Source organism: Elaeis guineensis, chromosome 3 (genome assembly GCF_000442705.2).
Source record: "Elaeis guineensis isolate ETL-2024a chromosome 3, EG11, whole genome shotgun sequence".
Taxonomy (NCBI): domain Eukaryota; kingdom Viridiplantae; phylum Streptophyta; class Magnoliopsida; order Arecales; family Arecaceae; genus Elaeis; species Elaeis guineensis.
The window spans coordinates 1,787,711-1,812,817 of NC_025995.2; the positions used below are offsets into that span (position 1 = coordinate 1,787,711).

General features: G+C 36.5%; 2 protein-coding genes and 1 non-coding gene across 3 annotated transcripts; 1 reads left to right on the plus strand and 2 right to left on the minus strand.

Annotated features, from left to right (window-relative positions):
* Positions 1-190: 190 nt before the first annotated feature.
* On the minus strand, positions 191-6,031 carry LOC105042403 (myosin-binding protein 7). The gene is made up of 3 exons (XM_010919596.4): positions 4,154-6,031; positions 550-596; positions 191-462 (listed from the first exon to the last, which is right to left on the minus strand). The coding sequence occupies exons 1-3, from the start codon at positions 5,510-5,512 to the stop codon at positions 357-359; spliced, it is 1,512 nt and encodes a 503-aa protein (XP_010917898.1). The 5' UTR covers positions 5,513-6,031; the 3' UTR covers positions 191-356.
* A 2,205-nt stretch (positions 6,032-8,236) lies between these two features.
* Positions 8,237-19,111, minus strand: LOC105042402 (kinesin-like protein KIN-12G). The gene is made up of 21 exons (XM_010919595.4): positions 18,638-19,111; positions 17,788-17,943; positions 17,618-17,701; positions 17,213-17,332; positions 17,015-17,128; positions 16,651-16,743; positions 16,306-16,395; positions 16,043-16,113; positions 15,693-15,767; positions 15,453-15,540; positions 14,561-14,619; positions 14,390-14,453; positions 14,243-14,308; positions 13,766-13,924; positions 13,488-13,592; positions 12,885-13,120; positions 12,602-12,671; positions 12,468-12,524; positions 12,161-12,220; positions 11,964-12,043; positions 8,237-10,234 (listed from the first exon to the last, which is right to left on the minus strand). Exons 1-21 carry the CDS (start codon positions 18,830-18,832, stop codon positions 8,407-8,409), a joined length of 3,870 nt encoding a protein of 1,289 aa, XP_010917897.1. The 5' UTR covers positions 18,833-19,111; the 3' UTR covers positions 8,237-8,406.
* A 425-nt stretch (positions 19,112-19,536) lies between these two features.
* TRNAG-UCC (transfer RNA glycine (anticodon UCC)) lies at positions 19,537-19,608 on the plus strand. The gene has a single exon. It is a non-coding gene; the product is annotated as a tRNA-Gly (tRNA).
* Positions 19,609-25,107: the final 5,499 nt, after the last annotated feature.

Genomic DNA, 25,107 nt, shown 5'->3' on the forward strand with positions numbered 1-25,107 from the left:
AACGTAGATCACATGCTGATGCCATGGCTATACGAAGACCTCAATATACATATAGGATATCAAGGATGCCCAGCATAAGCTGTAGCTCAACAGATTGTGGAGCATGCTTCCTATATACGCGCTCCCTGCTTTCTCATGGAACATGTAAAAGCTTCAAGCCACAGTGATGGATGCAAAAAACAAAAAGAAAGAAAGAACTGCAAGAAAGAGACTTTCATCTACAATCTGATGAAATCCACAAAAGAATTGATTTCCAAATGGAACAACATGACCAATATCCCATTTAGTTTTATACCAATGCACTTATGTTTTAGAGGAACTGCTCATGTAGCATGTAGGAGAGTCAAATTCGATCCTCATAACCCCTGTGTTCTTGTAAGAAATCTCCTATGCCTCACACGGGAATTCTTGTCTAAAAGCAGCAATAAGCCAGCGTTGTTGCTCGATATCCCAAACGTGTACCTAACATAAACATTCAAAGCAACAGTTGACTGTCATTAAGCCCTCCAAACAAAATCATCATAACCTTCAACCAAAATATGCACTTACTTGATCCGGAAAGATTTCTTTCTCCAGAAAAGAAATGACACAATCCGCTGTAGGAAAGGAGGGAGACAAGTTTAAGCAAAGAATCATCACAAATATTGCAAATATAGAATGAAAATGAACTGGCGAGCACCAACAACTGTAAGACAGCAAATAACATGGCATAAAAAACTGAGAGCATTATAATGATGCCTGACAAAGAATTTATGATGACATATACAGAGTAATTATCTGAAATAATATATTACGTGACTCAAAGAAACACATGGAATGAAGGGCAGGTCGGATTACTCATTCAGAACTCTATGCATGGTCCAATTTTTCATTCGCCGTAGATGTTCTCACAATAGCTTACAGATTTATTCCTAGCTCTAGTTTAGAAGCATATTCATAAAAGAATCACATTCGCAAAGTCTGGTACACAAGATTGGACAATAACAATCTGGATCATGTCAAATATTGCAGAAAGTAGGCAGCCTAAGTAATTTACATGCAAGAGAATAATCAGGGTTTGAAAATGTATCTTGCCGCATCTACCGTGCTATCAAACCTTCCATGAACAAAAGAGTTGCTGGTTAAAATCTACTTCAAGCATGACACTTGCAGAGCTCAAAAGCAACAGTCACAGAACTACAGAGCTAAGCACTGTGGCATTGCCATAAGAAAAGCAATACTAATATAGCAAGTTGTGGACCTGGATTGAGCACGAGTATATTTGTTTACAATTGATCAGTCTGGTATATAAATCTAGAAAGAGTCGTCAACACTCTCATTGACAAAGTACTAATGTCATCATATTCGGAGTGAATGAAAGTAAAAGAAAGCTGATCAGTCCTGTTTCTGTGAAGAGTCACTTTCTGTTAGATCATTTTGTTTTTACTTGTTAAGAGGATCTCCTCCTACTTTTGTAGCTTGTGCTTGCTTTCTGTTCTTCTCCTGGTTTAACTGAGGACTTTTGACAGTTGTTTCATTTACATATTGAGCTGCGTAGTCTCTGCACAACCTTTCTCTAAGCAAGTAAAAGTACTGAGATCATTATTTGATTCCATATGAAGCCTTGAACCTCGTGCCATAAGTTCCACGTTTGCCACATAAAAACAGGTAACCTAGAGTGATTTGGATGATCAACATGCCATTTGGATCCTGATCAGCATGAAAGCTGTCAATTTATCGAGTGATGGACCATCACTGGATAAGCATGGACCACCTTGATTGTTTAGCCTAGCCAAATGATGGTAAACTATAGATTATTAAGGTATCACCCCTTCAGATTGGGATATCATGTTGTTTTCATTACCATGGGAAGAGATAGAACTTGGCAACTATAAGGAGGCTGAGGAAGAGAGGAGGAGGATGGTTGATTAAGTGTTGTCTTTCATCTACCATGAGGGAGAGCTAGATCTTCGCAACTATAATGAGGCCGAGGAGGCGATGGCCAAGGAGGAGCATTTCCTAAGAGATTCTGAAACAGCATCCTGGACAGAAATTTTCTGCTACCAAGATTCTAAAGCATTATTTTCTTCTTTTTACGAAGAGGCTTTTGCAGATCAATCCCTGAAATCTTCTATATTTGCATATTCATCCATGTCTTTTCATATTTATATTTTAAACCATGAAATCTTGTAACTTAATACTTATGCATCTCCTGGGTTAAGTTCATTAAATAATAACAGAATATTCTACTTTTATTGTTCTAACATTGTTGATTTCATATCTTCTGCACAGTTTTGTTCCTACTTCTCAAAATTGACCAACCCCTTCACCTGTTCCCCTTGATTTTGGCCCCTAGCAGCCAAGTCCTGAGCAAGAAGAGGGAGAATTAGGTGAGCAAGGGCCAAGTACCAAGCATCATTTGTTGTTCAGACAACGGCATTTTTGTCCTCATGCTATCATATTAACCTTAGCTAAAGCTCAATCAACGAAAATTAGTGAAAGGACTGACTTCTACAAATGGAGAACTTTACCAGAATCTTGTGCAAATATGAAAAATGCAGGAATTAATACACAAACATGGAAGTTTTTACAGACTAATCTGGAAAAAAAAAAAAAAAGGGAAAACAGGTGCATTATTTGACCTGTTACATAGTTGCATGGTTCTACATGCTGCATGGTTGCATAACTATAAGAAAAAAGTCCATCTTGGCGGTTGGTACTAAAAAAGAATGAGTTGGTGAGTTGCACTAGTGATGATGCATAGGCATAACAAACAAAAAAAGGAAAGAAAGTAAAAGCAACTAAATCATGAACTTCACTAGAAAGAAGGATAAGAGATCAACTCAAGATTAAGTCACATATATATAACAAGGTAGGAAAACACCAAATTAATTCAATACATGGTCCAAATGATTCTAGATTATTTTACAAATTGACTAGCTAAGGTTCTTTTAAAGTACATCTAGTCAGCATATAACTTCTCAACTGATCTACACAAAAGAGCTCAATTAAGTTATTTATAGACCCTAAAAAGTAACCACCTATGCTAGGCTAATCATTGCAACTCAGTCCTTGATTGCCACGAGACCAGGAGCTGCTAATGTCTGAAACCCACTGCTACCCCATTTTGAAAAATTTTCATTTAGATTACGGATTAAAAAAGATATACTTCTACTAAAATTTCATTTCTATCCCTTCTCCTACCTAAAAAATGCTAGACTTCTTCAAAAAAATGGATTACATGGGTCATGCATCATCATCAAGAAGTGTCATTAGCTGTACTATTGCAGTCGTACAATCAGACTCTACTGATGATAATACATCTACACATTGTACTTCATCAAAGTAGGGCAAGATCTAGGTTTTAAAAAGTAGCTGCATAGTGCAGGTGGTCAACACACTGCATGGCGCATAAGCAAGATGCTACTGCTTGGGCTGGCACCTACATGTTTCGTATTTAAAGGGAAAAAGATAAACAAATTTATAACAATAGACAGAACAAACACAAAATTTAGAAATAGCTCAAAAAAGGAATCAGAAGGAATAGAAACAATCATAAAAGAGGTGGAGGGCTGCATATCCAAAGTTTAGGTCTTGGGTGCCCACTATGAAACCAAACTACATAGAAAGGCGGCCTAGATCCTCCATGGTCTAGACATATGCATATGTGGCTGCAAAGACTGCTTCTTAAAACAGTAACGTAACTTTTCTAGATCAATGACAAAAAACATAATTCATCCGCCTTCATGTCCTCTTGATATTTTTTTAAAAAATTCCTATGAAAGGATGACAGTAGCAAAAATGTGAATACTGATAACCATTCATGGACATGAACTCTTAACTTGGGAGCGAAATTAATTAGAAATGGATGTGCATCCTATTAATACAAGATAGTGAGATAAGCTTCCAAAAGTACCACGTCCATGGTTGAAAGGATCCTACAGCACTTTAAGGCAACCAACCAAATCTAAAATGGGAATTTCATTATAAAAACATACATACATAATGATCAAAACTTTTTCATTATTAGGCAAATTTCTAAACCAGGTGCAGAGAATAACACGCTGATTTCTTATAACAATAGTTCGGGCTGCTAATCTTTCATTCTAATTAAACCAGTAACCAATAAGCTTCTGAATTAACTAACTATGAGTATATATATGAAATAAATTACCTTAAAAGTGGACATGATTGAAAATCTCTTGAGAAAAGATTGCTTCTTTACGATCCTCCTCTCCGGCATTGCATCCTTACATAGCTGCTGAGCTATCTCCTTCAGCAGCACCATCTGCGCCTTATCTGTACCCATCGATATAATGGCCTGCCTCATCGATTCCCTGTCAGCCTCGAGAGCCTGGAGCCTCATGTACAGCTTCCGTATCTCCCCTTCTTCAACACCGCTTGGATCCCGCTGGCTCTGAAACTCTCTCGGTGTGCTCATATATGACTCGCATGCCCCAACCGTCACCCCATGCACCGCATCAACCGTGTACACCCTGTCGCTCATATCATCCCTCCCAACGCAATCCCATGCACGGTCCACCACGACAGGAAATTCTTCTCCTCTGTTGAATGTGGGCGACCCAGGACCAAAGCTGTCGAAGGAGAACTTTCTGAGATACTTTGGGCGGTATCCTCCTCGTCCTCTCGGGGACTGGCCAATGACCCCCTTGTCCATGACAAAATGGCTGCTGCTCGGCATTCTCTCCAATTGGCAGATGCGCTGCTCGAGCTTCTGGAGGTGCTCGCGAGGGGTCTCGCCAAAGGGGTACTTCTCGAGATCGGTGGCAGCATCATCGTTGTCAGCCTCGGCGGGCATGGTGCAGCGGAGGGGAGGGTAGTCGTATGAGGATGACAGCGGCGAAGGTGGTGGAGGGAGGTCGAATTGGGAATTGAAGGCATTGGCAGAGACGATGGCGGTGGCGGTGGCGGTGTCAGGTGTGAGGGGCTCCGTGGGGGTGGGGGCGGCAGAGGAGGGGGTGATGCCGTAGCTGAGGAGGCGGTGCTTGTAGGCCTGGACCTCGCACGAAAGGGATTGGACGACCTGGTCGCGCTTGAAGAGGAGGTCTTCGAGGGCGGTGATCTCCTGCTGGTCGTGAGCCATCTTCTCCTCGGCGTAGCGCTTGAACTGGCGAGACTCCATCTGGGCCTCCGCCTTCTCCCGCTGGAGCCGGAGGATCATCGACATCGCCTCGCTCGCCGCCGTCGCCGACGCGTTCCGCTCCTCCTCCAGCTCCGTGTACAGCTCCTGGATCGACTGCTGGTGGCTCCCCAGCGCCTCCCGAAGCGCCACCGCCTCGTTCTCAATCTCCACCCGGGCCACCTCCTCGTCTCCTTCTCCCTCCCCAGCGATGGGACGGTCGCGGCGGGCGTTCATGGTGGCCGCGGCCACCTCGGCCTCCATCTGGTCGAGCTTGCGCTTCAGGGAGCGGCGCCAGGCGGCGGAGGGGGCGGAGTTGGGGCCACAACAGAGGCAAGAGCAGTCGCACGGTGGCGGCCGGGCCACCGCCGGCGAGGTTTCCTCGGAATCCATGGATTCCCCCCCGCCAGCATCGGTTCTCCTCCCCTTCTTCTCGGATTCAACCACGCCTCCCCCCCTCTCCGCCTCTGCCTCTGCCGCCGTAACAGCTGGCGCTACCGCTTCTTCTTCCTCCTCCTCTATCTCCTCCTCCCCCGTTGTAGTGGGGAGTTGGGGGGAGGAAGAAGAGAGGAGGGGGAGGAAGAGGAGAACGAACGGGAGGAGAAGGGAGAAAATTGCCAGCGAGACGATGCCCAAGCCTTTCTTTCTCAGATCGAAACGCCTAGGGTTTGGATTTGTATAGATAAAGCGGGAGAGGGAGGGAGGAGGGTTCGCAAAAAAAAATTTTAAATAAAAATCGAAACCCTAGGAAATTTTCCCTTTCCTCCTCCTCCCCGCTCTCTACGAGTCTGAGACTCTCTATTGGAAATGGAATTTTTTTGATTTGATTCTATTTAATTTAATAAATAATTTAATTTAATATTATTGGTGAGGGACGGCGTCTGGGGCGAGAAGGGAGGAGAGGGGACGGTTGGGGTTTCATGTCAGGAGGGACGGCCGGAAAAGCGGGGTTTTGTGGGTTGGATTAAAAGAAACAAAAACTCTTCACTTAATTTAAGCCGTCCAGCTTCTCCTTGCCAGGTCATTTTTTTCCAGAATTATTAATTATCTACATTTCCAATTTTATGGGTCGCCGAGGATGTTCGATAGAGGCCAAATTGTGTGATTCCATGATCCAACGAGACACTAATTCGTACAAGTCACGTTGCCATCAATAATAAACGGAATAAGACCACCAAGGGGTTTTATCAAAGACAAATCCACATGAGTTTTGTGCTTGTCTCCGCGTGGTTTCTTGAAGTAGGCCTTTTTACCAAAAAAGAATTTAAGAATATCTTATTTTTATTCTAAAAATAAAAATAATATTATCAAACTTTTTCATCTTAATTCTATGATTCTATTTTTAAAATAAAAGATAAGAAAAGAAAAAAAAAAAAAAATCCGATGCCAAGCAGATCCTAAAACTTCACCTTTTTTTTTTTTATTTTAGATTTTTTTACATCTCGTATCACGGGACGCAAGACTAAGACGTTCGACCATTTAACTTACATTATTATATTCAAAAGTATAAAACACCATAAAGTCTATTATTACACCGATATAAAACAACAAAGTGAACTCTCACGTGCGGTTCACGTGTCTCAGTTGCTCCCGCCTTCCCTATTCTTAGCTATTAAAAAACAGACTCCCGCCCACCCAAAGAACGAATCTCACCGTACCAAATCCAAAGAAACGGCCACGGGAGCCGCCAACCGATGGGATGGAACGATACCTTTTACCCACGACTTTCAATCTCCGAATTTGGATCTCGGCTTTGGAACCCACTGACCGTGGTCCAAACTAACCTTTCCAAGAGACTCGGACTCTTGTCGTTGACTGTCCGAGAGGGAAAGGAAACAAACAAGGAATCCCGTGGCTCCTGCTACAGTCTCAATCCTGTTTCATCTGCCTCCAATGTCTCAATATAACAGATCCGATCCAAAACCTTTTCTTTTTTTTTTTTTTCTTTTTTCATGCGAAGCGCACGAAAAGAAGCACGGGTAGCTGCGATCATTCATCCACTACATGAGAAATGCTCTAGAGCTCCTGTTATTTGCACAAGAACAATATCGAATATCATATCAATATTTTGTCAATTTGAAATGGTACGATCATTACGATATAATATATATTCTGTATCAAAATAATTTTTAAATTATTTTTTTCAATTTTTATCTCAATATATCTTATTTTAAATCGTTATATTTTGATACAAATTGGTACATATCTTGATATATAACAGTATACTGCGATACGGACGGATTGAAATTTGCACTGATTTAAAATTATGGTACTGATGGTACGATAAATTATGGTAGCAATAGTTCAACATGCACCATCAGGGCCAATGGACCACTGAAACGGCAAGCATTGTTTGTCCTCATCTTGATCTTATTTCCTTTTTCCCTCTGATAGTCTTTAATTGTATTTCCTCAAACCAAGCAGCCAAGATCATGGAGGCATAAAAAGCCAGACTTCGTATAACATCCATCATAACTGTTTGTGAGAGCCCCTCGATCATCGTCTCATATGCGGAGCAATATCAAACATGATGAGCCAATTTCCATGATAACGCCTGACATGTATACAAATAATTGGTGCTCCTTAAAATCTTCACCTAGTCATCTGTATAAAATAGCAGTCATTGATTAAATTCAAATCCCCCTTCCAGCTAGAAAACAAAAGGTGGAGAATTCTAACAAACACCACATATTGGAGTGGAACACCTTATTTTAGCCTCGAGAAACTGTGCGCTTTTTTGGCCCCTTGCTCTCAGCTTGTCAAAGAAACGGTCCGATATACAAGGAGTGGAGGAAAAGGGCTGCAAGCAGGCCAACAAAATTAGGTGGAAACTAGAGCTTCCAGGCATAACCATCCAGCCTTGTCCCAACACAAAGGCATGCATTCTGAATCAGAATTCCCTTTTAATTATCAGAACTAGAGGGTGAGCCTTAGCATAATGGTATGCTCATTCCATTGTGATAAAGGTCACGGGCCTAGAACACAGAAAACTACGAGATAAAACTGCATACATTTATCACTTCCCCGCCCTGTAGTGCAGGAGTCTCATATGTGAGGCTGTCCTTTACCTCTTAATCAACAGTCTAGCTTTTTATCACACACAGACATGCAGAGAGAGTGCACAAAAGCAAATTTGAATATACTAGATTCACATGTACAGATGAAAAAGAAAAATGGATAATACAATACAAAAGCAAAGCTGGATTAGCAAATCCAAGCATCTACTAGCGCCCAGGATTATCGATGAAGATAATCAATGCCAACAACAGCGTAGGCAATTGAATAAACTATGAATTGCTACTGAGTAACATGGACTTAGCTTCAGTTACCGACAGCTGAACATGCTCAAGCTCTCGTTCTACCTTCTGAGCAATAGAAACATATTGTGAACATTCTTCTGAGTTGGAGAGTGTTATTCTTCTATTATCCTCCAACAACTGGTTCAACTTCTGTGTTGCCACAACTAGTTTAGCCCTCAGGCCCTCCAGGCTGCTCACTTCTCGCTGCGCTGCTTCTTCAAACAACTTAATCTCCCCTTCTTTCAGATCCAATTCAAAGATGCACTCCTGATACTCAACTAACAATATTCCCAGCTCAATCCTCGCATCCTCTCTCATTTCTAAGAGCATCTCCTTGTCTCTAACAGCCTGTTGCAACCCATGTTCTGACTCTTGCAGTGAGAGCAACCCACTTCTTATTTCTTTTTCAAGGTTTTGAATTTTCATATCCAGCGCTTCGGACTTCTTCATCCACTTTGCAATTTCCTTCTGTACAGCAGCCAGCTGTTCCCTTAACTGCTTCATTTCAGCTGAGAGCTGGGTTCTCTCCTCCTCAGACTTGAGCAGTTCAGAAGCTTTACCAAAATTCAGGCCCCTGTGTGTGGACAAGTCAGATCTATCCAAATTATCAATTGCAAACAAAACCTTTTCAGTCTCCTTTCTTCTAGTTTCTGCATCTTGGAGTTTCAATTTCAGACAATCAATGTTGCTTCTCAACTCAGATTCAGAGTGCCTAGCCTTGATACAGGCAGTACTAATTTCATCCTTGTGGACTTTAAGTAGTCTAAGTTCTTCATGCTTTTGCTCCAGATGTGAAGAGCATGCATCAACCCTTGCCCTAGCCTGGGCTTCTCTTTCTTCCCAGTATTGAACATTTGAACAGAAACTATTCGATGCAAACTTCAGAGCCAAGAACTTGTTATCCACACCAGTTTTTCTTTCATGTATTTGGGACAAAGCATGCTTCAGGGCTGTAATCTCCCGTTGCTTTAGCTGAACATCCAGATCCGTCACTCCAATGTTCTCCAAAAGCTCATCTACCTCGGTGCTTGCATCTTCAAGCAATCCAAAGAATTGAACAGCTTGCCCTGTGGTTGCAAGCTTATCTTCCACCAGTTCCAACTTACCTCTGACAAGATGCAGTTTTTCTTCAGACACTTCTGCATGCATGGCATGTTCCTCAAGCTTAACCTTATCTTGATTTTCGTAGACTCTTTCTTCATCCACTTCAGCCAACTTTTCTGGACACTTCGTCTCTTCTTTGTGCTCAGATTTATTAGATTCATAAGAAGAAAGCATTCTTTTGAATTCATCCCTCTCATGCATGGCTCTCTCATACAGACCCATCAGTTTCTCATTCTCTTCATGCATCTCAAGGAGCTGATGTTCCAGGTGTTCGACATCCTTAGGTCCTGGATCATAGTTATCATCACTGAGATTATCATGACCATCTTCACTAAAATCTGCCAAGCAGTTAACTTGATTTTCTGAGTTCTTCATTTTAGGAGCATTCCCAGCCTGATTAGCAGAACCTTCCGCGACTGCCCCCTCATAGAGTTCAATCAGTCTATTGTTATCCTCAATTAAAACTTTTAGTTTCATGCGTAATTGCTCGTTGTCCTTGGCCAGCATGATGGCTGTTTCATGAGATTCCGCTTCTCGCTGACTGGCAGCTGCAATTGCATCAACCATGGTTTTAAGTTCCACCTGGTCATGAGATAAATCATTTGCCCCTGAAACTGTAAAGTCCTTGATTTGTGCATCCTGAATATCCCTATTTGGATGACGAGCAGACTTCCTTTCTTCTTCTAGCTGTGAGACTAACTCCTCCACATGCCTGCAGATTTTTCAAATTATCCACGAGGAAACAAAAAACTGGTGTCAGGTGGGGAAAAAGGCTAATTAGTATGAGTGAAATCCAAAGTTTTTAGTATGACCTACTCCATGAGAATATTCAGATATACGGAAAGAGTTAGAATAACCATTAATCTATGTTTCATTAGCAGCTTCGTTCTCCTACTTCTATGCATAAAACATGCAAACCTTTGTAGAATATCACCAAAATTCTTGGCACCTGACATGCATTGTCTGAAATTATTTAACATAACAAGTTCATTTTCTCCCATGCCAATGCAATTTAAGGGCAATGACTCTTCTCTTGAATTTAGAAATAATTGCAAGAGCAGATTAATGGGTCACTAGTATTTTTAGTTCTCCAATTGGTGAAAGTGATGATTTATAGGCTCATGGATAAAGAATTTACAGCAATAAACCATATGCTTGGCTTTTTATTAATAAACAAAATATAAAGCTAGAAGAAGCAATCACAGTGATGGAACTAGAAGAGGAGTTCTAATTCACTAGAGACGGCAGTCAAGAGAGTAAAAAAGGTTTTCACTGTCCTATTGATTGATAAATAATGATTTTTTTTAAAAAAAAAGACAACACAACAACAACAATATTGGCTAAATGGAACAGCATTTCAATCAAGTATTAAAGTTACAGTCATCACCTTTAAAAGCACACATTTAACTAGTACCATACAAGGGCATTTGGTATGGGGTGATGTAGGTGGAGGTGAGACAAGTCCACCGCATTGGTCGCACTCAAGTGACCCTACATGGCAGTGATTTCAAATCAAATCACTGCCCAACCCAGTAATCTTAAACCCATCCTTGAGGATGGGTTTCCAAGATCACCCCAAGGCAACGATCTTGTACTGAAATTTCAGAAAAAAAATTTTCCCTCAGTCCAGCAAGAAAAAAATGGTATATCATATGCCATTAATATATTATATCAATATTATATTGATACTGGATATATAGTATTCATGATTTATATTATATTATATTATTAATCATATTTTTATAATTATAATAGAAATATATTATTGTGTTTTATATTTATATTAAGAAATTGTATAATATATTACTTCTATTTGCCTTTTCTCCTAATCGAAATAAATATTATCATTAAATAATAATATAATATATAACAATTAATATACTTTTATAGGATTAATAATTTTGCTGTCAAAACTATTTTGATCTGTTCAAATAATTCTACTTGTAAATTGCATGAACCTCCTGCTAGCCATTAATGTATGTTTCCCTACAATTTATTTGAGAATTCTATTTGGTAGTTGCAAAATATATAGAATATATTATGGCAGTTTTGGTATTATATGGTCAGTGATCTTGAATTCCATGACAGACCAAACAAGTTACTCGTGGAAACTGAGGATCTTTAATCATTGAAACATGACATATTAAATGCGGTGATCTTAAATCATGATCCAGAAGGAGGATCACCACTTATTTAAGATCACTGTAATGATTCCATTTAGGTCACCAAATGCTACCTACATGACATCCAAACTAGTAAATAAATTCTAAAAGACAATTGATGCAGCTTGCTTGGAGCAAGCCTATTTATTTAATCTTGAGAATTACTTGATGTTGATGAGTATTTATATAATATCTAGCATGAATTGGTGAAACAAAATAAAGATACCCTAACAAAATAAAGATATCGTAGACACAGCAAAAACTTAAATATTTTTATACCTCTCCAGCTTTTCCTTGGCTTCAAGGCAGAAAGAAAGATTTTTACGAAGTGCTTCTGTTTCTTTCTGGTTTTGAATAGCCTGCATAGAATGGACTTGCCAATTAGAGAGACACAAGTACATGCAGTAGATCTGAGAAATTATCAGGTAAAGACAACATCTGAACAAGGAAATATTAGTTATCAGAGTACTACTGACCTGCAAACGCAGGAATTCATTTTCCTCGTTGGTGGAAGATTCCCAAGATAAGGACAGATCCTATGCAGTAATGGCAAATGATCAAATCAGATGCAGGAAATAACATAGAGCATATGCATTTTTTTCAATTTAGGTATACTTCAGTCTAATCTGGATGTGGTCTACAACATTAGCATGCAACTATAGCATCTTAAGTGACTTTCATCACATGAAGGCCAAGATCTTAGGTTCTCTCAAACATGCCCACAGGCTCTAGTATGCTACAGCAATGTTTATTCAAAAAATTGTGTGGAGGTATGTGTTGAACCTGAGCCACATCTGGATCCTTCTCATGCATGAGCTTCCAATCCAATGCTTCCATCAACTGCAAACGCATTGGATGAATAGAGAGCACAAGTTGATAATAAGTGATACATGCTTTACAAGGACATCTACTGATACCTTTTCTTGCAAAACAGTGATCTGTTCATTCATCATTTCTCGTTCACCTTCTTCAGCAAATGATTGCAATCTGAAGGATAATGCATGCATCACTGGTTATGGTCAGCATGTTTCATAATTCTTCAAAAGAAATAGAGTTTCAACTGATGACCTATTATGTGTTTAGAATGGGATCTACAATGAACTATGAGAATAAATAAAATAGGGATGGGATGTGGCGAAGGAAAATCTCATGAGAGCATAGAGAAACTCAACAATGGATCACAAAAATAGTTAGTCGTACCTTCTTAGTTCTTCTTTCAACTGCAAATTTTCCATTGCAAATCTAGTAACCTCTGGGTTGCGATCAACCTGATTACGAAGAATATCTATTTCCTTCAAGAGTTCTTCCTTTTCTTGTAAAAGATGTGTTTCAGCTGACAGCTTTCCAGAAGCAACTGCTTCTAACCTTTTAATTCCTTCTTCACGGAAACGGAGTCTCATTTTTAAACTTCTAACCTCTTCTGTTCTTTGAGTAGCCTTATGAACAATAGAACATTATATGAATAATATGCAGTGAGAGCTAAAGGACCACAATTTTTTCAAAGAACAAGGGAGAAAGTTTAGATACTAATATTAATACAGAAAAGTAGATATCACTGAGTTCGATCTAATAATATGGAAAAGAATTCAAATGAGCAAAGGAGTTATGGTTAAGCTGGCATAATTGTAAAACACTTAATATAACTATCATTCTTTATGGTCGCAAACAAACTTAAGAAAATTTAATAGAGTGACAAAGACCTAGTCAGTCCAGTCTATCACCCATACCAATGCTCCGATTACATAACTAGTAGATCTATGCGGTAACTAGCAGATTTATCAACTAAAAACTTTGCATTCTTACCAACTGCTCTGCAGCCAGCTTCCCAGCAGCCATTGCCTTCAATGCTGCCTCTTTATCTTGATCCCTTCGAAAAGCTGCAATTAGTGCAGCTTCATATTCCTTTCTCTAAAATGAAAGGCAAGAAAATAGTGAAAAGATTTAGCTCGACAATTTGCTGCAATCACCAGAGAGAGAATAAAATCAAAAGATAATAGGAAAAGAGTAATTCCTTGCAACTTCCAGCAGCTAACATCAATGATGAAGAAATGCAGTGTAAACTGAATATCAAAAATGCACACCTGTGATATTCTTTTATCAAATGTAAGTGGACTGAATGATCCCAATCCAGCATCCCATTTGAAAGAGCCTGGAGATCCAGCAACACTAGCACTCAGGCCATCACTTTCAGGGTTCTCAGCTCCACAGTTGACTAATACTCGTAGGCGATTCACCTCTTTCTGCATTTATTTGAACTTTTAAGCACACCAAATCTCAAAGTAACATAAAGGCTGAATTCTTGAGGAGAGCTCAAATACATATATGGACACAAAAGCCAAGTGAAAATCAGGATTTACAGTTTATGATGCTGATTCAAATATATAATGCTTGGAATGAAAAGAATGTATTTTCTAAATGTGAAGCATCACCTCATAGTTTTCTGTGATATTCAATCAGTTGCAACCAAAATCAAAAAATATTTTGTGTTTAATAGTTTCACAGCATAATATAAAATAACATACATGACATGCATTTATCAACTAGTGTAATCAACATACCTTCAACTGCTGAATCTGTAGACGCATGCTAAGAACATCTCCAGATGCATCCTCATTGATGATTGCCTACAGAGAGGAGTTGGCTTCAGTTTGCAAAGCAGGAATTAGAAGAGTAAGGCCAAAAAAATTAGCATGTACATCACTTACATTGTTCCTTATGAACTTGGCACGCTGTGCAAATTTCAGAGTGCTTAATGTTTCCAAAGCACAGCTATAAGCCAGAGGTTAAGCAAAAACATGTAAATCATGAAGGCCCAGAAAGAAATCATGAGATATATTGTGTAGGGAAGAGAGGTTAGAGTGTATAGAGTCACTGACCAATTAGATGGGCTTATATTTGCAATTATAATGGTTTTAGAATTCCCCCCCAATGAATCCTGAAAGAAACAAAGATATAATCATCAGGTAATGTAAGTCATGTAAAGTCTACCAATTAGAACCTAGATAGCTTGCATCAAAAGCTAAAAACCATTACACAATCATCAATAAGTAAAGATTTTGCAACAATAAATTATCCTTCTGCCAGGTGCTAACAATAAGATGTACAACCACACATTTCTGCGACTCCATATTTTATGATTTCAAAAATTATCAAAGAAAAAAATACCTTCTTTCAGAACATAAATGTCTTCTTATAAACTGGATATGAATTGAGTAACGGCAATAAATATTTTCATGACCATAGGTTTTCTATTATGATGAAACATTAGTATAGCTACAATCATAACATAAAATGCTAGTATCTGACACACTCATCATTAGACACAAACCCTATAACGAATTGCACAAGATTATTTATATCATGAAATAAATATTTAAAAATTCTTCAGATAATTTGAATATTTAATCTATTTACCACAGTTTCAGACAAGCTATAGGCTAGCACAGAGTAGAACGTGAATGCAGTCTTCTTAATAGCATGTCATAGGTACTATTGTTCAGGTGGCTTACCCAAAAGGGATTATGGAATAATAATGACAACTCCTAAAAGAAAGTACTATTAATGAAAGACATGACTCGTAAGATTTTAGCACCTTTGGCAAGACTTTTAGCATTCATAAAATTGCATAAACCTTGAAATGAGTAATTTTACCACAACTGAACTATGTGGACCTCACCTATGCTAGCCTATAACCAATGAAAGTATTCTCTGCACACAGTATAGATAAATATCAGATTTGATTTTTTTTCACTCAACTAAACTAGGTACCTGAAGAAGAAATGTCAGTTTTGAATCTCGATACGGTACATGCAGTGACTTCCCATTTGATATACTGACAAGGTTCATAATAACAAGTCTGCAAATTCCAAAAATCTCAAATAAGACATCAGTCACAACAAGAGCGAATATATTATTGAACTTGAAACAAAAAACAAGGGAAATGCCAAAAAAGGATAGATGTAGCATTAAGTGTCAGGAAATATATAGAGATGAATAAGGTCTACCGACCCCAAAGTTGAAAGGGATTTGTTGATGTTAGTCGCTTCCTTCAGCCGGTCACCTTCAGCACCTGAGCTCTTTTGTCTGTAGTTCAAGAATTATTTACAGCAAAAGAACCAATCAGTCAGCAAAAAATTCAATCAATTTGCTTCATTCGAGCTCTCACTATTGAATCAGCTAGCTGCACGCTCATTAAGATCACAACAAATTCAACTAAATATCTATAAAATTATGCAGTTACTACATCAGTACCACATGTTCCATTGTACCCACAGTGCTAAATTGAAAGAAAGAAAATCCTAATAATATGGATATGCATCCGATAAAATTCATGAAAATGTTTCATCATCATATCTTACCTCTCTGAGCCTGCCAGGTCTACGAGATTAAGCCGAGCATACCTGTGGTGAGTAACTCCCTGGGATTCCCACTGCACAGGTGCAAAATTACACTTTTAAAAATATAACTACAATAGACAAATAGATAATATGATCTAGCTATAAGTTTTACATCCAATTTGTTACATGATCACTTCTATAATCCACCAAGTTCTTAAACAATAGATTTATAATTCCATACCCAATTTGTAAGAGATGTAAAAGATATGGCAAATGTTACACACCTTACTTTCTATAACACAAGTAAAAACACTATGAGAACGGCTGCTTGCTCGGTTCATATTTGTTGCAGCCACCTTTCTATTTGCTGCTCCCTGCAAAAACATTCATTGAAATTCATAATACTTTCAAGGTAAAATAGAACATCAAAAGTAATTCTGAACGTAATGCATGTTATGACAGAAGCTTAGTATATATAATTGCATTGCAATTCTACTAGGAGGTTCAATTAGATAAGATCAGTGAGAAGTATCTCACAGCCTGTGCATCAAGAAAACTACACAATTGGCTAAAGCAAGAATAATCCAGTCAGATGTTTGTAACAATCATTGCAACTAATTTGACCAGACCTGAATTAGTTGTTGCATAACATCTCGGGCGCTTGAAACCTCAAACTCTGTGAGATTCTCCACGTGCACACCTTTTTTTGCATCTTCTCTTATCTGGAAAAAGAGACATGCATTGAAACTCATGGTCCTAAATTCCCAAACAAACAAGAATATGAAAATGGCGAATTTGCATTTGTGAATTAGTGATATGAAATTTTAATCTACTACTTTTTTTTTTGCACTAAACAACTGCATTATAATTACCTAAAATTCTGTAAGTAAATCAAAATTAAATATTAGATAAAGTTCAAATATGGATTCAGCTAGTAGGAAGCAACAGAAAATGAACAAATACATTACTACCTTTATAATTCTAATCATCTACCTGTAAATTAACAGAAGATGGATTCAAGAGATCTAGAATCTGCTCATTGTAAATTTCCAAGAAAGAGCATTTACAGGTGAATCGCAGCTTTTCATCTCTTCGAGACTCTTTTTCCTGTCATATAGCAGTTGGAAAATCAGGCATCATCAAAAAAAATATACAAGACAGTGATTGAGCAGAATATGAAAGCAATTATACCTTCTGGATCCTTGAGAATAGATGCTCAAACACACGAGGTGTCATCCCACAATTAATGCTGTGTCTCCGTGTTCCACCTTCTATATCTCCTAACATTGTGTGTGTTTTCCCGCTACCAGTCTGAAAAACCATCACATAGAACCCTTGCTTTAGCTTGAGTTCAGATTTAACATCAATCTCCAACCGCCATGGTGAATCTCAATAGCTCAGTAAACAAGAATGTAAGAAAAGCTAACAGAACAACTAGGACCAGCTGAAGAGAACATAACCATTAAAAGTTTCTAGATATTATATTCCTCAAATGTTGAAGTAATCTGCTAAACATGCATATTGATGATGTTTTTGTTTAAGCACTAAGCAATAAACAACACAAAATATTAAATACAAAGTATGGACAAATCTCACCTGGCCATATGCAAACATACAGCTATTGTAGCCTGCCACACAATTTTCTACCATTGGCACTCCAGCCACTTTAAATAGCTTTTCCTGTTAAGAAACAAGAAAACCTATTATGAAGAACAGAAATCATGAAAGATGATAATATCCGAAATTAGTGGTGGAAAAGAGGTTACCTGGCTGACATATTCATCAGCAACGTGATCAAAGGTGAAGCGAGATTCTGGGTGTCCTATCCAGGTAATAGTTTGACAACTTTCCTGTCTAACGCATCTATTGTGTCCTTGGAGGGATATCTCAGAACTGCTGAGGGGTCGGATTCGAATGACAACCTGCTTACAGGGACAATATGAGCATGATATTGCATAAGAGACACAAAGGTCAGTGCTTTAAAATTTTATAGATCCATCAAATTCCAAGAGGTAAAAGTATATTTCAATTTAACAGATTATTTTCTAAAGCATATGCAGGATAGACTCATCATATGTTAGCATCCAGATGAAAATTGCTATCCAATTTACAACCAGATCAATCTGAAGACTGAAATCATTGCGAGTTTTTGCCCTAACATCTAAGACTGACGAGGAAAAGAATTTACAAATCAATGCATATAAAGATACAGATGCATGGAAAACCCAAAACTGAGAGAACTCTGAATTGCAATATATCTTGATTCTAAATCATAAGTTCACAACCAAGTTTTAACCAATAGCTAAAACTGAACAAGCACAGAGTGCACGCTCTTATCATCCACAAAGAATGGAGCACAAGATTTTCTTCTTTGACAGCAGTGCTAAAAAATTCCCCTCTCCATATTGAAAGAGGAGAATGGCTCGGCTTACGGTACGCAAAACCCTCTCAAAATGTTGTTCTTCCATTCCAATTACATAATATTCGCAAAACGAAACGGCAATCCAGAATGATCCACAAGAGAAATTAGAAAAGCGTAAGAGAAAGAAAAAAAGAAGCTTTTTTTACTCTAAAACCCTTCCAAGATCTTATCTTTAACCGAAGACCTTCCATTACCTGGACGTTATGATCCTTCCAGAAAGACAGATCTTCTTGCAGCTCGAAACTTTGTACTGGAAACCCACCGGAGACGACTGCCCGTTCTCCATTCGCATCATTTCCCCCACCATCTGCCGCCTCGGAGTCCGCCCCTGGGTCTTGAAACCTAACCCGGCTCCTGAACGCGCTTCCAGGTTCAGCCACCGCCGGCATCCTGATCGCCAGACAACCAAAAGAGATCGAAAACCAAGCGTTTCTAGATGGGATCAAGAAGGTGAGTAGGGGCAAGATGCTGGACTGCTGAAGAAGAAAGGGAGAAAAAAAAAGGGTTTCGAGAGGAAAGATTAAGGCCTTCGGAGGATTTAGAGTTGGATCAAAGATCAAGTGAGGCTAGGGTTGGATTGCTGGGGTTTCATTTTCCACTGGACTGGAGGAGAGATGGGGATTTGGGAGAGCGGAAGAGAAATTCGAACGGGTCGGATTTTTGGGGAAGAGGAGAGAGGAGAGGTTAAAATATGATAACGTTTTCATTATTATATTGATTTATTCTGATCGGACGGTGGATAGAGGTTGGATGGACGGTAGAGATGGGGCGAATTCAAATTTCAGGACCGTTTGGGATTCAAAAGGCGAGGTGCGCTACTCCATTTTCGTCGTAGCCTGCGAGCGCTACAGAACGGACCGTGATTCTGCTCTAATTTTAGACGGACCAGGTCCAGGGGACCAGTCCAATAGTCTCTCGCCGCAGTATCCGTTGTATATAAACAATTCAAGATGAAGTGGGTGCCTGATATCCACCGTACACATGCTCTGAGCCACTGGACCGTAAGTCTGAACCAAAAGCACAGACGGGTCCCACAGAAGTCCCGCTAATTCCATATTCCTAAGTTCAGATTTAGGACATGCCCATCGGCTGCGCGTCTGTAGTCCAACGGTTAGGATAATTGCCTTCCAAGCAATAGATCCGGGTTCGACTCCCGGCAGACGCATTTTCTTTTTACTCAGTTTTTTTATCAATAAATAAGTTTTCTAATATTCTTAACTCATAGTAGTAATATAGTTATTTTAAAAATAAAATAACCTTGTCTTTTTTTTTGTTTTATGATAACTTTGTTAAGGGTATTAGTATGGAAATATAATAATGTTAATAATACTCAAAATAATTATTTCTTAACAAAGTTAACTAAAACATATAGTTGAAGGGGAATTCGTGCAAAAACATGACAATAATAGAGATATATATAGATTATGATTTTTGGAAAGTAAATATGTAATAAGTTTTATTTGTAAGGATATTAAAATAAAAAATCTAATTTGGTTATACTAATCTTTTTTTAAGTCTTTTTAATTTCAAAAATCATCCTAATATGATTACTTAGTATGTTAGGCTGGGTTTTGGCGGTGGAACATGGTGGAACAAAATAGAGTTTAACCCTTTTATTTTTTCAAATAATGAAGGTTAAGTCTATCACGAAACAAAGTTTAATCCAATTAATCGAAAGTATTACACTTTAGTCAATTTTTACTTCAAGCAAACTAACCCAACTTATTTTGAATAAATTAATGCATCAAGATTGATGGAGTACTTTATGTATGCATCTATCCCATGGCTCTTCTTAGCACGAACCACCTATTTTTTTTTAATTATTTCTCTCCTCTCTCAAATCAGACCCCTTTCAATCTGCTCCCATATCCTTGTTGACAAGGCCCTTCTTTCACTCCTTTGATGACAACCATCATGGCGGCAATGCCACTTGACCTCTTCTAATTCATGTGGCTCATTTCCATTTTTATTTTATTTGCAACAAAAATGCTAGCAATAGATGTAAAGGTCTTGAAGAGAGGAAAATAAGAGCAAGTGAAATGTTAAATTTTGCAGCCAAGGCAAAATGTTGAGCATATGCAAAGCTAGTAGCAGCAATAGAAAAATGAGAGAGGAGGTGTGGGCTTCAATCTTGAGCTTGATCATGTTTGTATATTAAGTGTCTACAAATTATGTAGTGTAGGAGTGGGGAGCTAGATTTGTGATCCTTGGCCCGAATTCAAGACTTGTGCCTGCGGGTGAGAATAACCTATTTGAGACAATGATCCTTGACATAGAGTTACTAGCCACTTGGATAGATATTGCCTACGTAAGGCTCACTCTAGGGGCAGACTGGCTCATGATAAAGGGTGACTCTATCATGATGGTGGGCTGGATTCAGTTGCAAGGGAAAGAGGATGTTGCTCACCTATTATTGTGGAATATTGCTATCCTACTGCGAAGAATCTTCTCTCTCTGCATTAAGCATGTCTATCGAAGAGTAAATACTATAGTAGATTGGGTTGCCTCCTTCATCGCGGAGCACTCCAGGGATATACTATGGACTGATATGGGTTCTACATCTGATACTTTTTGGGATATTTTGCTTTTTAATCTTTTTAGCCGCATTCATATTAGGCTTGTATGAATGCTCCGTCTTATCAAAAAAAAGAATATTAATAAAAATAATGACTATAATGCTACAGATATTATAGATATTTTTGTTTAACACATATGCTCGATTGATATTAACATAAAATCATCATTCTCAATTTTTTCTTGAAATAAATAAAGACTACTAAGCTATTCAATATAATGTAATGTTTGTACCAAATAGATGAATGCAAGCAAAACATTCTGATATTTTAATATCATTGAATTTATTAGAACTTGAATATTTCTTCTGAGCTATTCTTGATGAGTAAATCATTCAAAGATCTTTTAAAAATATATAATAATCAAAAATAATTTGTAGGATTATTCAATTTTAAAGATATGAAATGATGATAATGTTTTACTAACAATTTTGCTTTATGATATATGTTGCCTTATCATTATTAGAGACACCTATATACTTTTATTTTTAATATTTTGTACATTAAAATTTCTATTTATTAATTTTTTATTGATTTTAAAATATTTTTTAACTTAAACGATGCCTATGAGAAAAAAATCAACTAGTATTGTTTATATTTTTTTGTTGCTATGGGCATTGCATGATTCATATTTTTTGAGATGGTCATTAAGTAATGACACTATCACTATTTTTTAATATTTCTAAGTTAAGTATTATCGTAATTATAGTTAAAAGAATTCAAAATATTATAACTTTAAATGTAAAATAGTATACCATGTCATTTAACAAAAAAAATATTATATTCATTTTGCCATAACCAATTTTGCTTCCTATAAGGGCAATCTTGTCTAGTTTATGCTTCAACCTCCTTATTCTATTCTTTTTAATTATTTAATATATGGACGAACTTAATTATAGGAATACATTATTCTATTAGTCTACTAAATATAGAGTTAAAGAATAAGCTAATTTAAAAAACTCAAAACATATGAGAATTTTATAGAATAAAGGATTTTAGTATTATTGGATCTATTTTTCTTTTTATATATTTTGAGATCTCAGATTTTCTACCTATACTGACCCCACCTTCAAGGAGCTAACTCCAAAGACTTGAACCCTACCATCTTTTCGCTTAGATGATACTATTTGAGTAAATGTCGATAATAGAATTGTTCGACTTCAATATTAAAAAAGACAAGAGTAAAAACAACATGTAGAAATAAATGCACTCATGCTAATTTCTAAATTAACATGTGCATGACAATTTAGTTTAATAAAAAAATAAATCAAAATTCTAATAAATATATCTTAATATATTTAGACTTTAAGAGGTTTCTAAGGAGAAGGAATAGAGATATTTTTGAATCAATAGATAAAGGTGAGATATACTATTTTAGAAAAAACTCATTAAATAATTATTTTCTAGTCTTTTCAAAATTTAATTTTTAATTAAATTATCTTATCTATAAAATATTTATCGGTTACCATTTGCTTGTCTATATACCTAATATACTAGATTTTCTTAATATATGGTTAGAAGCTATTTGTAGAAGCATAATATATGTTAATTGTTACCAATCACAAAACAATTATGAAAGTTGGACAAAAATATTTCTCATTAATATTTATAAATATGACTTCTCTATTCGACTTTCTAGTTTGTAATGAGATTAGTTTAGTAGTAATCTTTCTTTTCTCTCATAAGCATATATAGATATTGCAGATTCCTACCATCCAAGATCTATATATACCCATCCTTCTCTTTCATTTATAGTATCTTGTCTAATATATATTAGAAAACTAAAAAAAGTTAGTCCTTTTCTCAAAATTTTCATCCAACATAAGAGAAATCTCCGGTTCGTGAGATTTTCTAAAGGTTTTAAATGCAAAACTCCAAGCCCGTGCAATCTCCATGCAAAATAATGATTTAAACAATAACAAGCTAGAAAGAATATGTATATATATATCCGAGATCTTAATTTTGCTCTTTATCTTATGAAATATGAAATAAACAAAAAGATATAATTGGATGTTAAACCACAACAAAATTGAAATAAAAAAAAGCAAATATTCATATGATTTTCTAATTTAATATCATATAAGGTAATTAATTTTGAGTAATTGGGTTAAATGCAAGATTCTGAAATAAAACTCAAAAACTCTTGAAAAAAAGTTATCAATTTGAGAGATTTTCTTCAAAACTTAATATATCATAGCCTTCATCTTGTTCATCATTTCACTTTATTAAAATTTTGATAAATAGATATTTATAAAATTCTAAAAATACTAACTAGAATGCCTTATTTAAAGCTAAAGACTCCATATTCTATATTTAAATAAATCTTTTGAGACCTTATTTCGATTGCCAAATGTATTGTAACCGAATGATTAAGTTTCAAAAGAAAATAAATCAACAAATAAAGAAACTAGATTTTAGCAATGAAAGGATATGAAGGATCCATAATTTTGAAAAAAGAATGAAATTTCAGAATCAATGAAGAATCTGTAGTATAAGAAAAAAATGAAATTTCATAATCACTTCCTAATAGAAATATGTAATCCTAGTTTTTATGGAATTATGTACTCTAGATAGTTGTAATTTGATGGAAGTATCTTCTTTCTTCCATATCCATGCATATCTTATAGGCTCAATTTCAATATATACTTTATTCAATAGGCAAGCTAATAGAAAGTAAGCAATTATTTATTGGTACATATGATTTTAATTGATTGACTCTCCATATTTCATGCAGGAACGTAGCCTTAAAACTCCTACGGAATCATATGTAAATAGATAATAGACTCATTTGGTTCACAAAAAGAACTTTTTTCTCAAGAATTAACTTTTTTTCTTAGAAAGTTACTTTCTAAGAATATAATTTTGGTATGTTTGGTTGATCAAAAAAAAATAATTTATTTTAGAGTAACTTATATTTAGTTGAGCATCTACTTTCTTGAAAATAACTATTATATCCTTAATAAATATAAGACTATATCTTTTTACTCACAAATTTTGTATAAATAATTATATTATATTAATATTAATATAATAATATTATATTAGATTATAACATTAGATCATAATAATTTATTATATTAAGGATTAATCTTAAAAAATATCTTGAACTATTTAAAAAAATTAATTTCATTATGAGCTTCAATTTGATACAATCGGATCATCAAATTTTTCAAAAAAATTAATTCGAATCCTAATGGTGCATGTCATTCACTTACCATTATAAAAAAGTCATATATGCTTATGTGATAGAGGTACGTAGTAGAAAAGACTTATGTGGTAAAAAAAAATTTTATGAATAATAATTTTTTTTGATTATATTTTTCTTCATTTAGGATATCTCTTTTTGACGACTAAATACTAGTGACCCTTATGGAGGGGGTGGTCTGTTAGTCGACGAGCAATGGCATTGTACGGTGATCGATTCTCTATTTTCATGAAAAAAATTCTCATCTTATATTAAGGTTTCAATTATTAGGATTTCATTTGTTAAGATTTAGCTTAAATTTATTTTGTAACTCATAATTTTTTCATCTCGAAAAGAAACAATAAAGATTGACTTAACATCAAATGTTACTAATGATTTTTAGTAAAAAAATGATCCAAAAAAATATATTTTTGTTGTGTCTACATATGGTCCCAAGATATTTTTTTGTATGTGGTCCCAAAATTTTGTTAAAACTATGAATAAATTATAGAAACACCCCCTTGACTTTACTTCAATTTCACTTATATTTTTTCGACTTTAAAACGTATCAAACTAGTCTTTTAAATTTTTGAGATGTTCCGATGTGGTTCTATCATCTATTTTTATTAATAGAATGATACTATTATTTTATAAAATAACTAAATTATCCTTATTCCTATCTCCTTCCTCCTCTTTCCTCTTCGATTGCTTTTCTTCTCTACCTCCGATACTGATATCTCTCCTTCCTCTTCTCCATTCTCCTCTCCTTCCTCTTTCTCCTCCTTTCTCCTCATCTATTTTTTCTCTTCTTCTTTCTCCAAGCCCACTTGTGAGCTATCTTCCTCCATGATAGCTCCCTCGATCTCCGCCCATCTTGTCGGCAAACCCTCCTTCTCCTTCTTTTTTT

What these genes read in the sequence shown, in the direction of transcription:
- LOC105042403 (XM_010919596.4), bottom strand. Translation starts at nt 5,512, where the DNA reads ATGGATTCCGAGGAAACCTCGCCGGCGGTGGCCCGGCCGCCACCGTGC. An exon ending in CAATCATGTCCACTTTTAAG is followed by an intron (nt 597 to 4,153) that starts GTAATTTATTTC and finishes CCTTTCCTACAG; the next exon opens with CGGATTGTGTCATTTCTTTT. An exon ending in AAGAAATCTTTCCGGATCAA is followed by an intron (nt 463 to 549) that starts GTAAGTGCATAT and finishes TGTTTATGTTAG; the next exon opens with GTACACGTTTGGGATATCGA.
- LOC105042402 (XM_010919595.4), bottom strand. Translation starts at nt 18,832, where the DNA reads ATGCCGGCGGTGGCTGAACCTGGAAGCGCGTTCAGGAGCCGGGTTAGG. An exon ending in GACCTGGCAGGCTCAGAGAG is followed by an intron (nt 15,768 to 16,042) that starts GTAAGATATGAT and finishes CTTGAACTACAG; the next exon opens with ACAAAAGAGCTCAGGTGCTG. An exon ending in AATATAAGCCCATCTAATTG is followed by an intron (nt 14,454 to 14,560) that starts GTCAGTGACTCT and finishes TCTGGCTTATAG; the next exon opens with CTGTGCTTTGGAAACATTAA.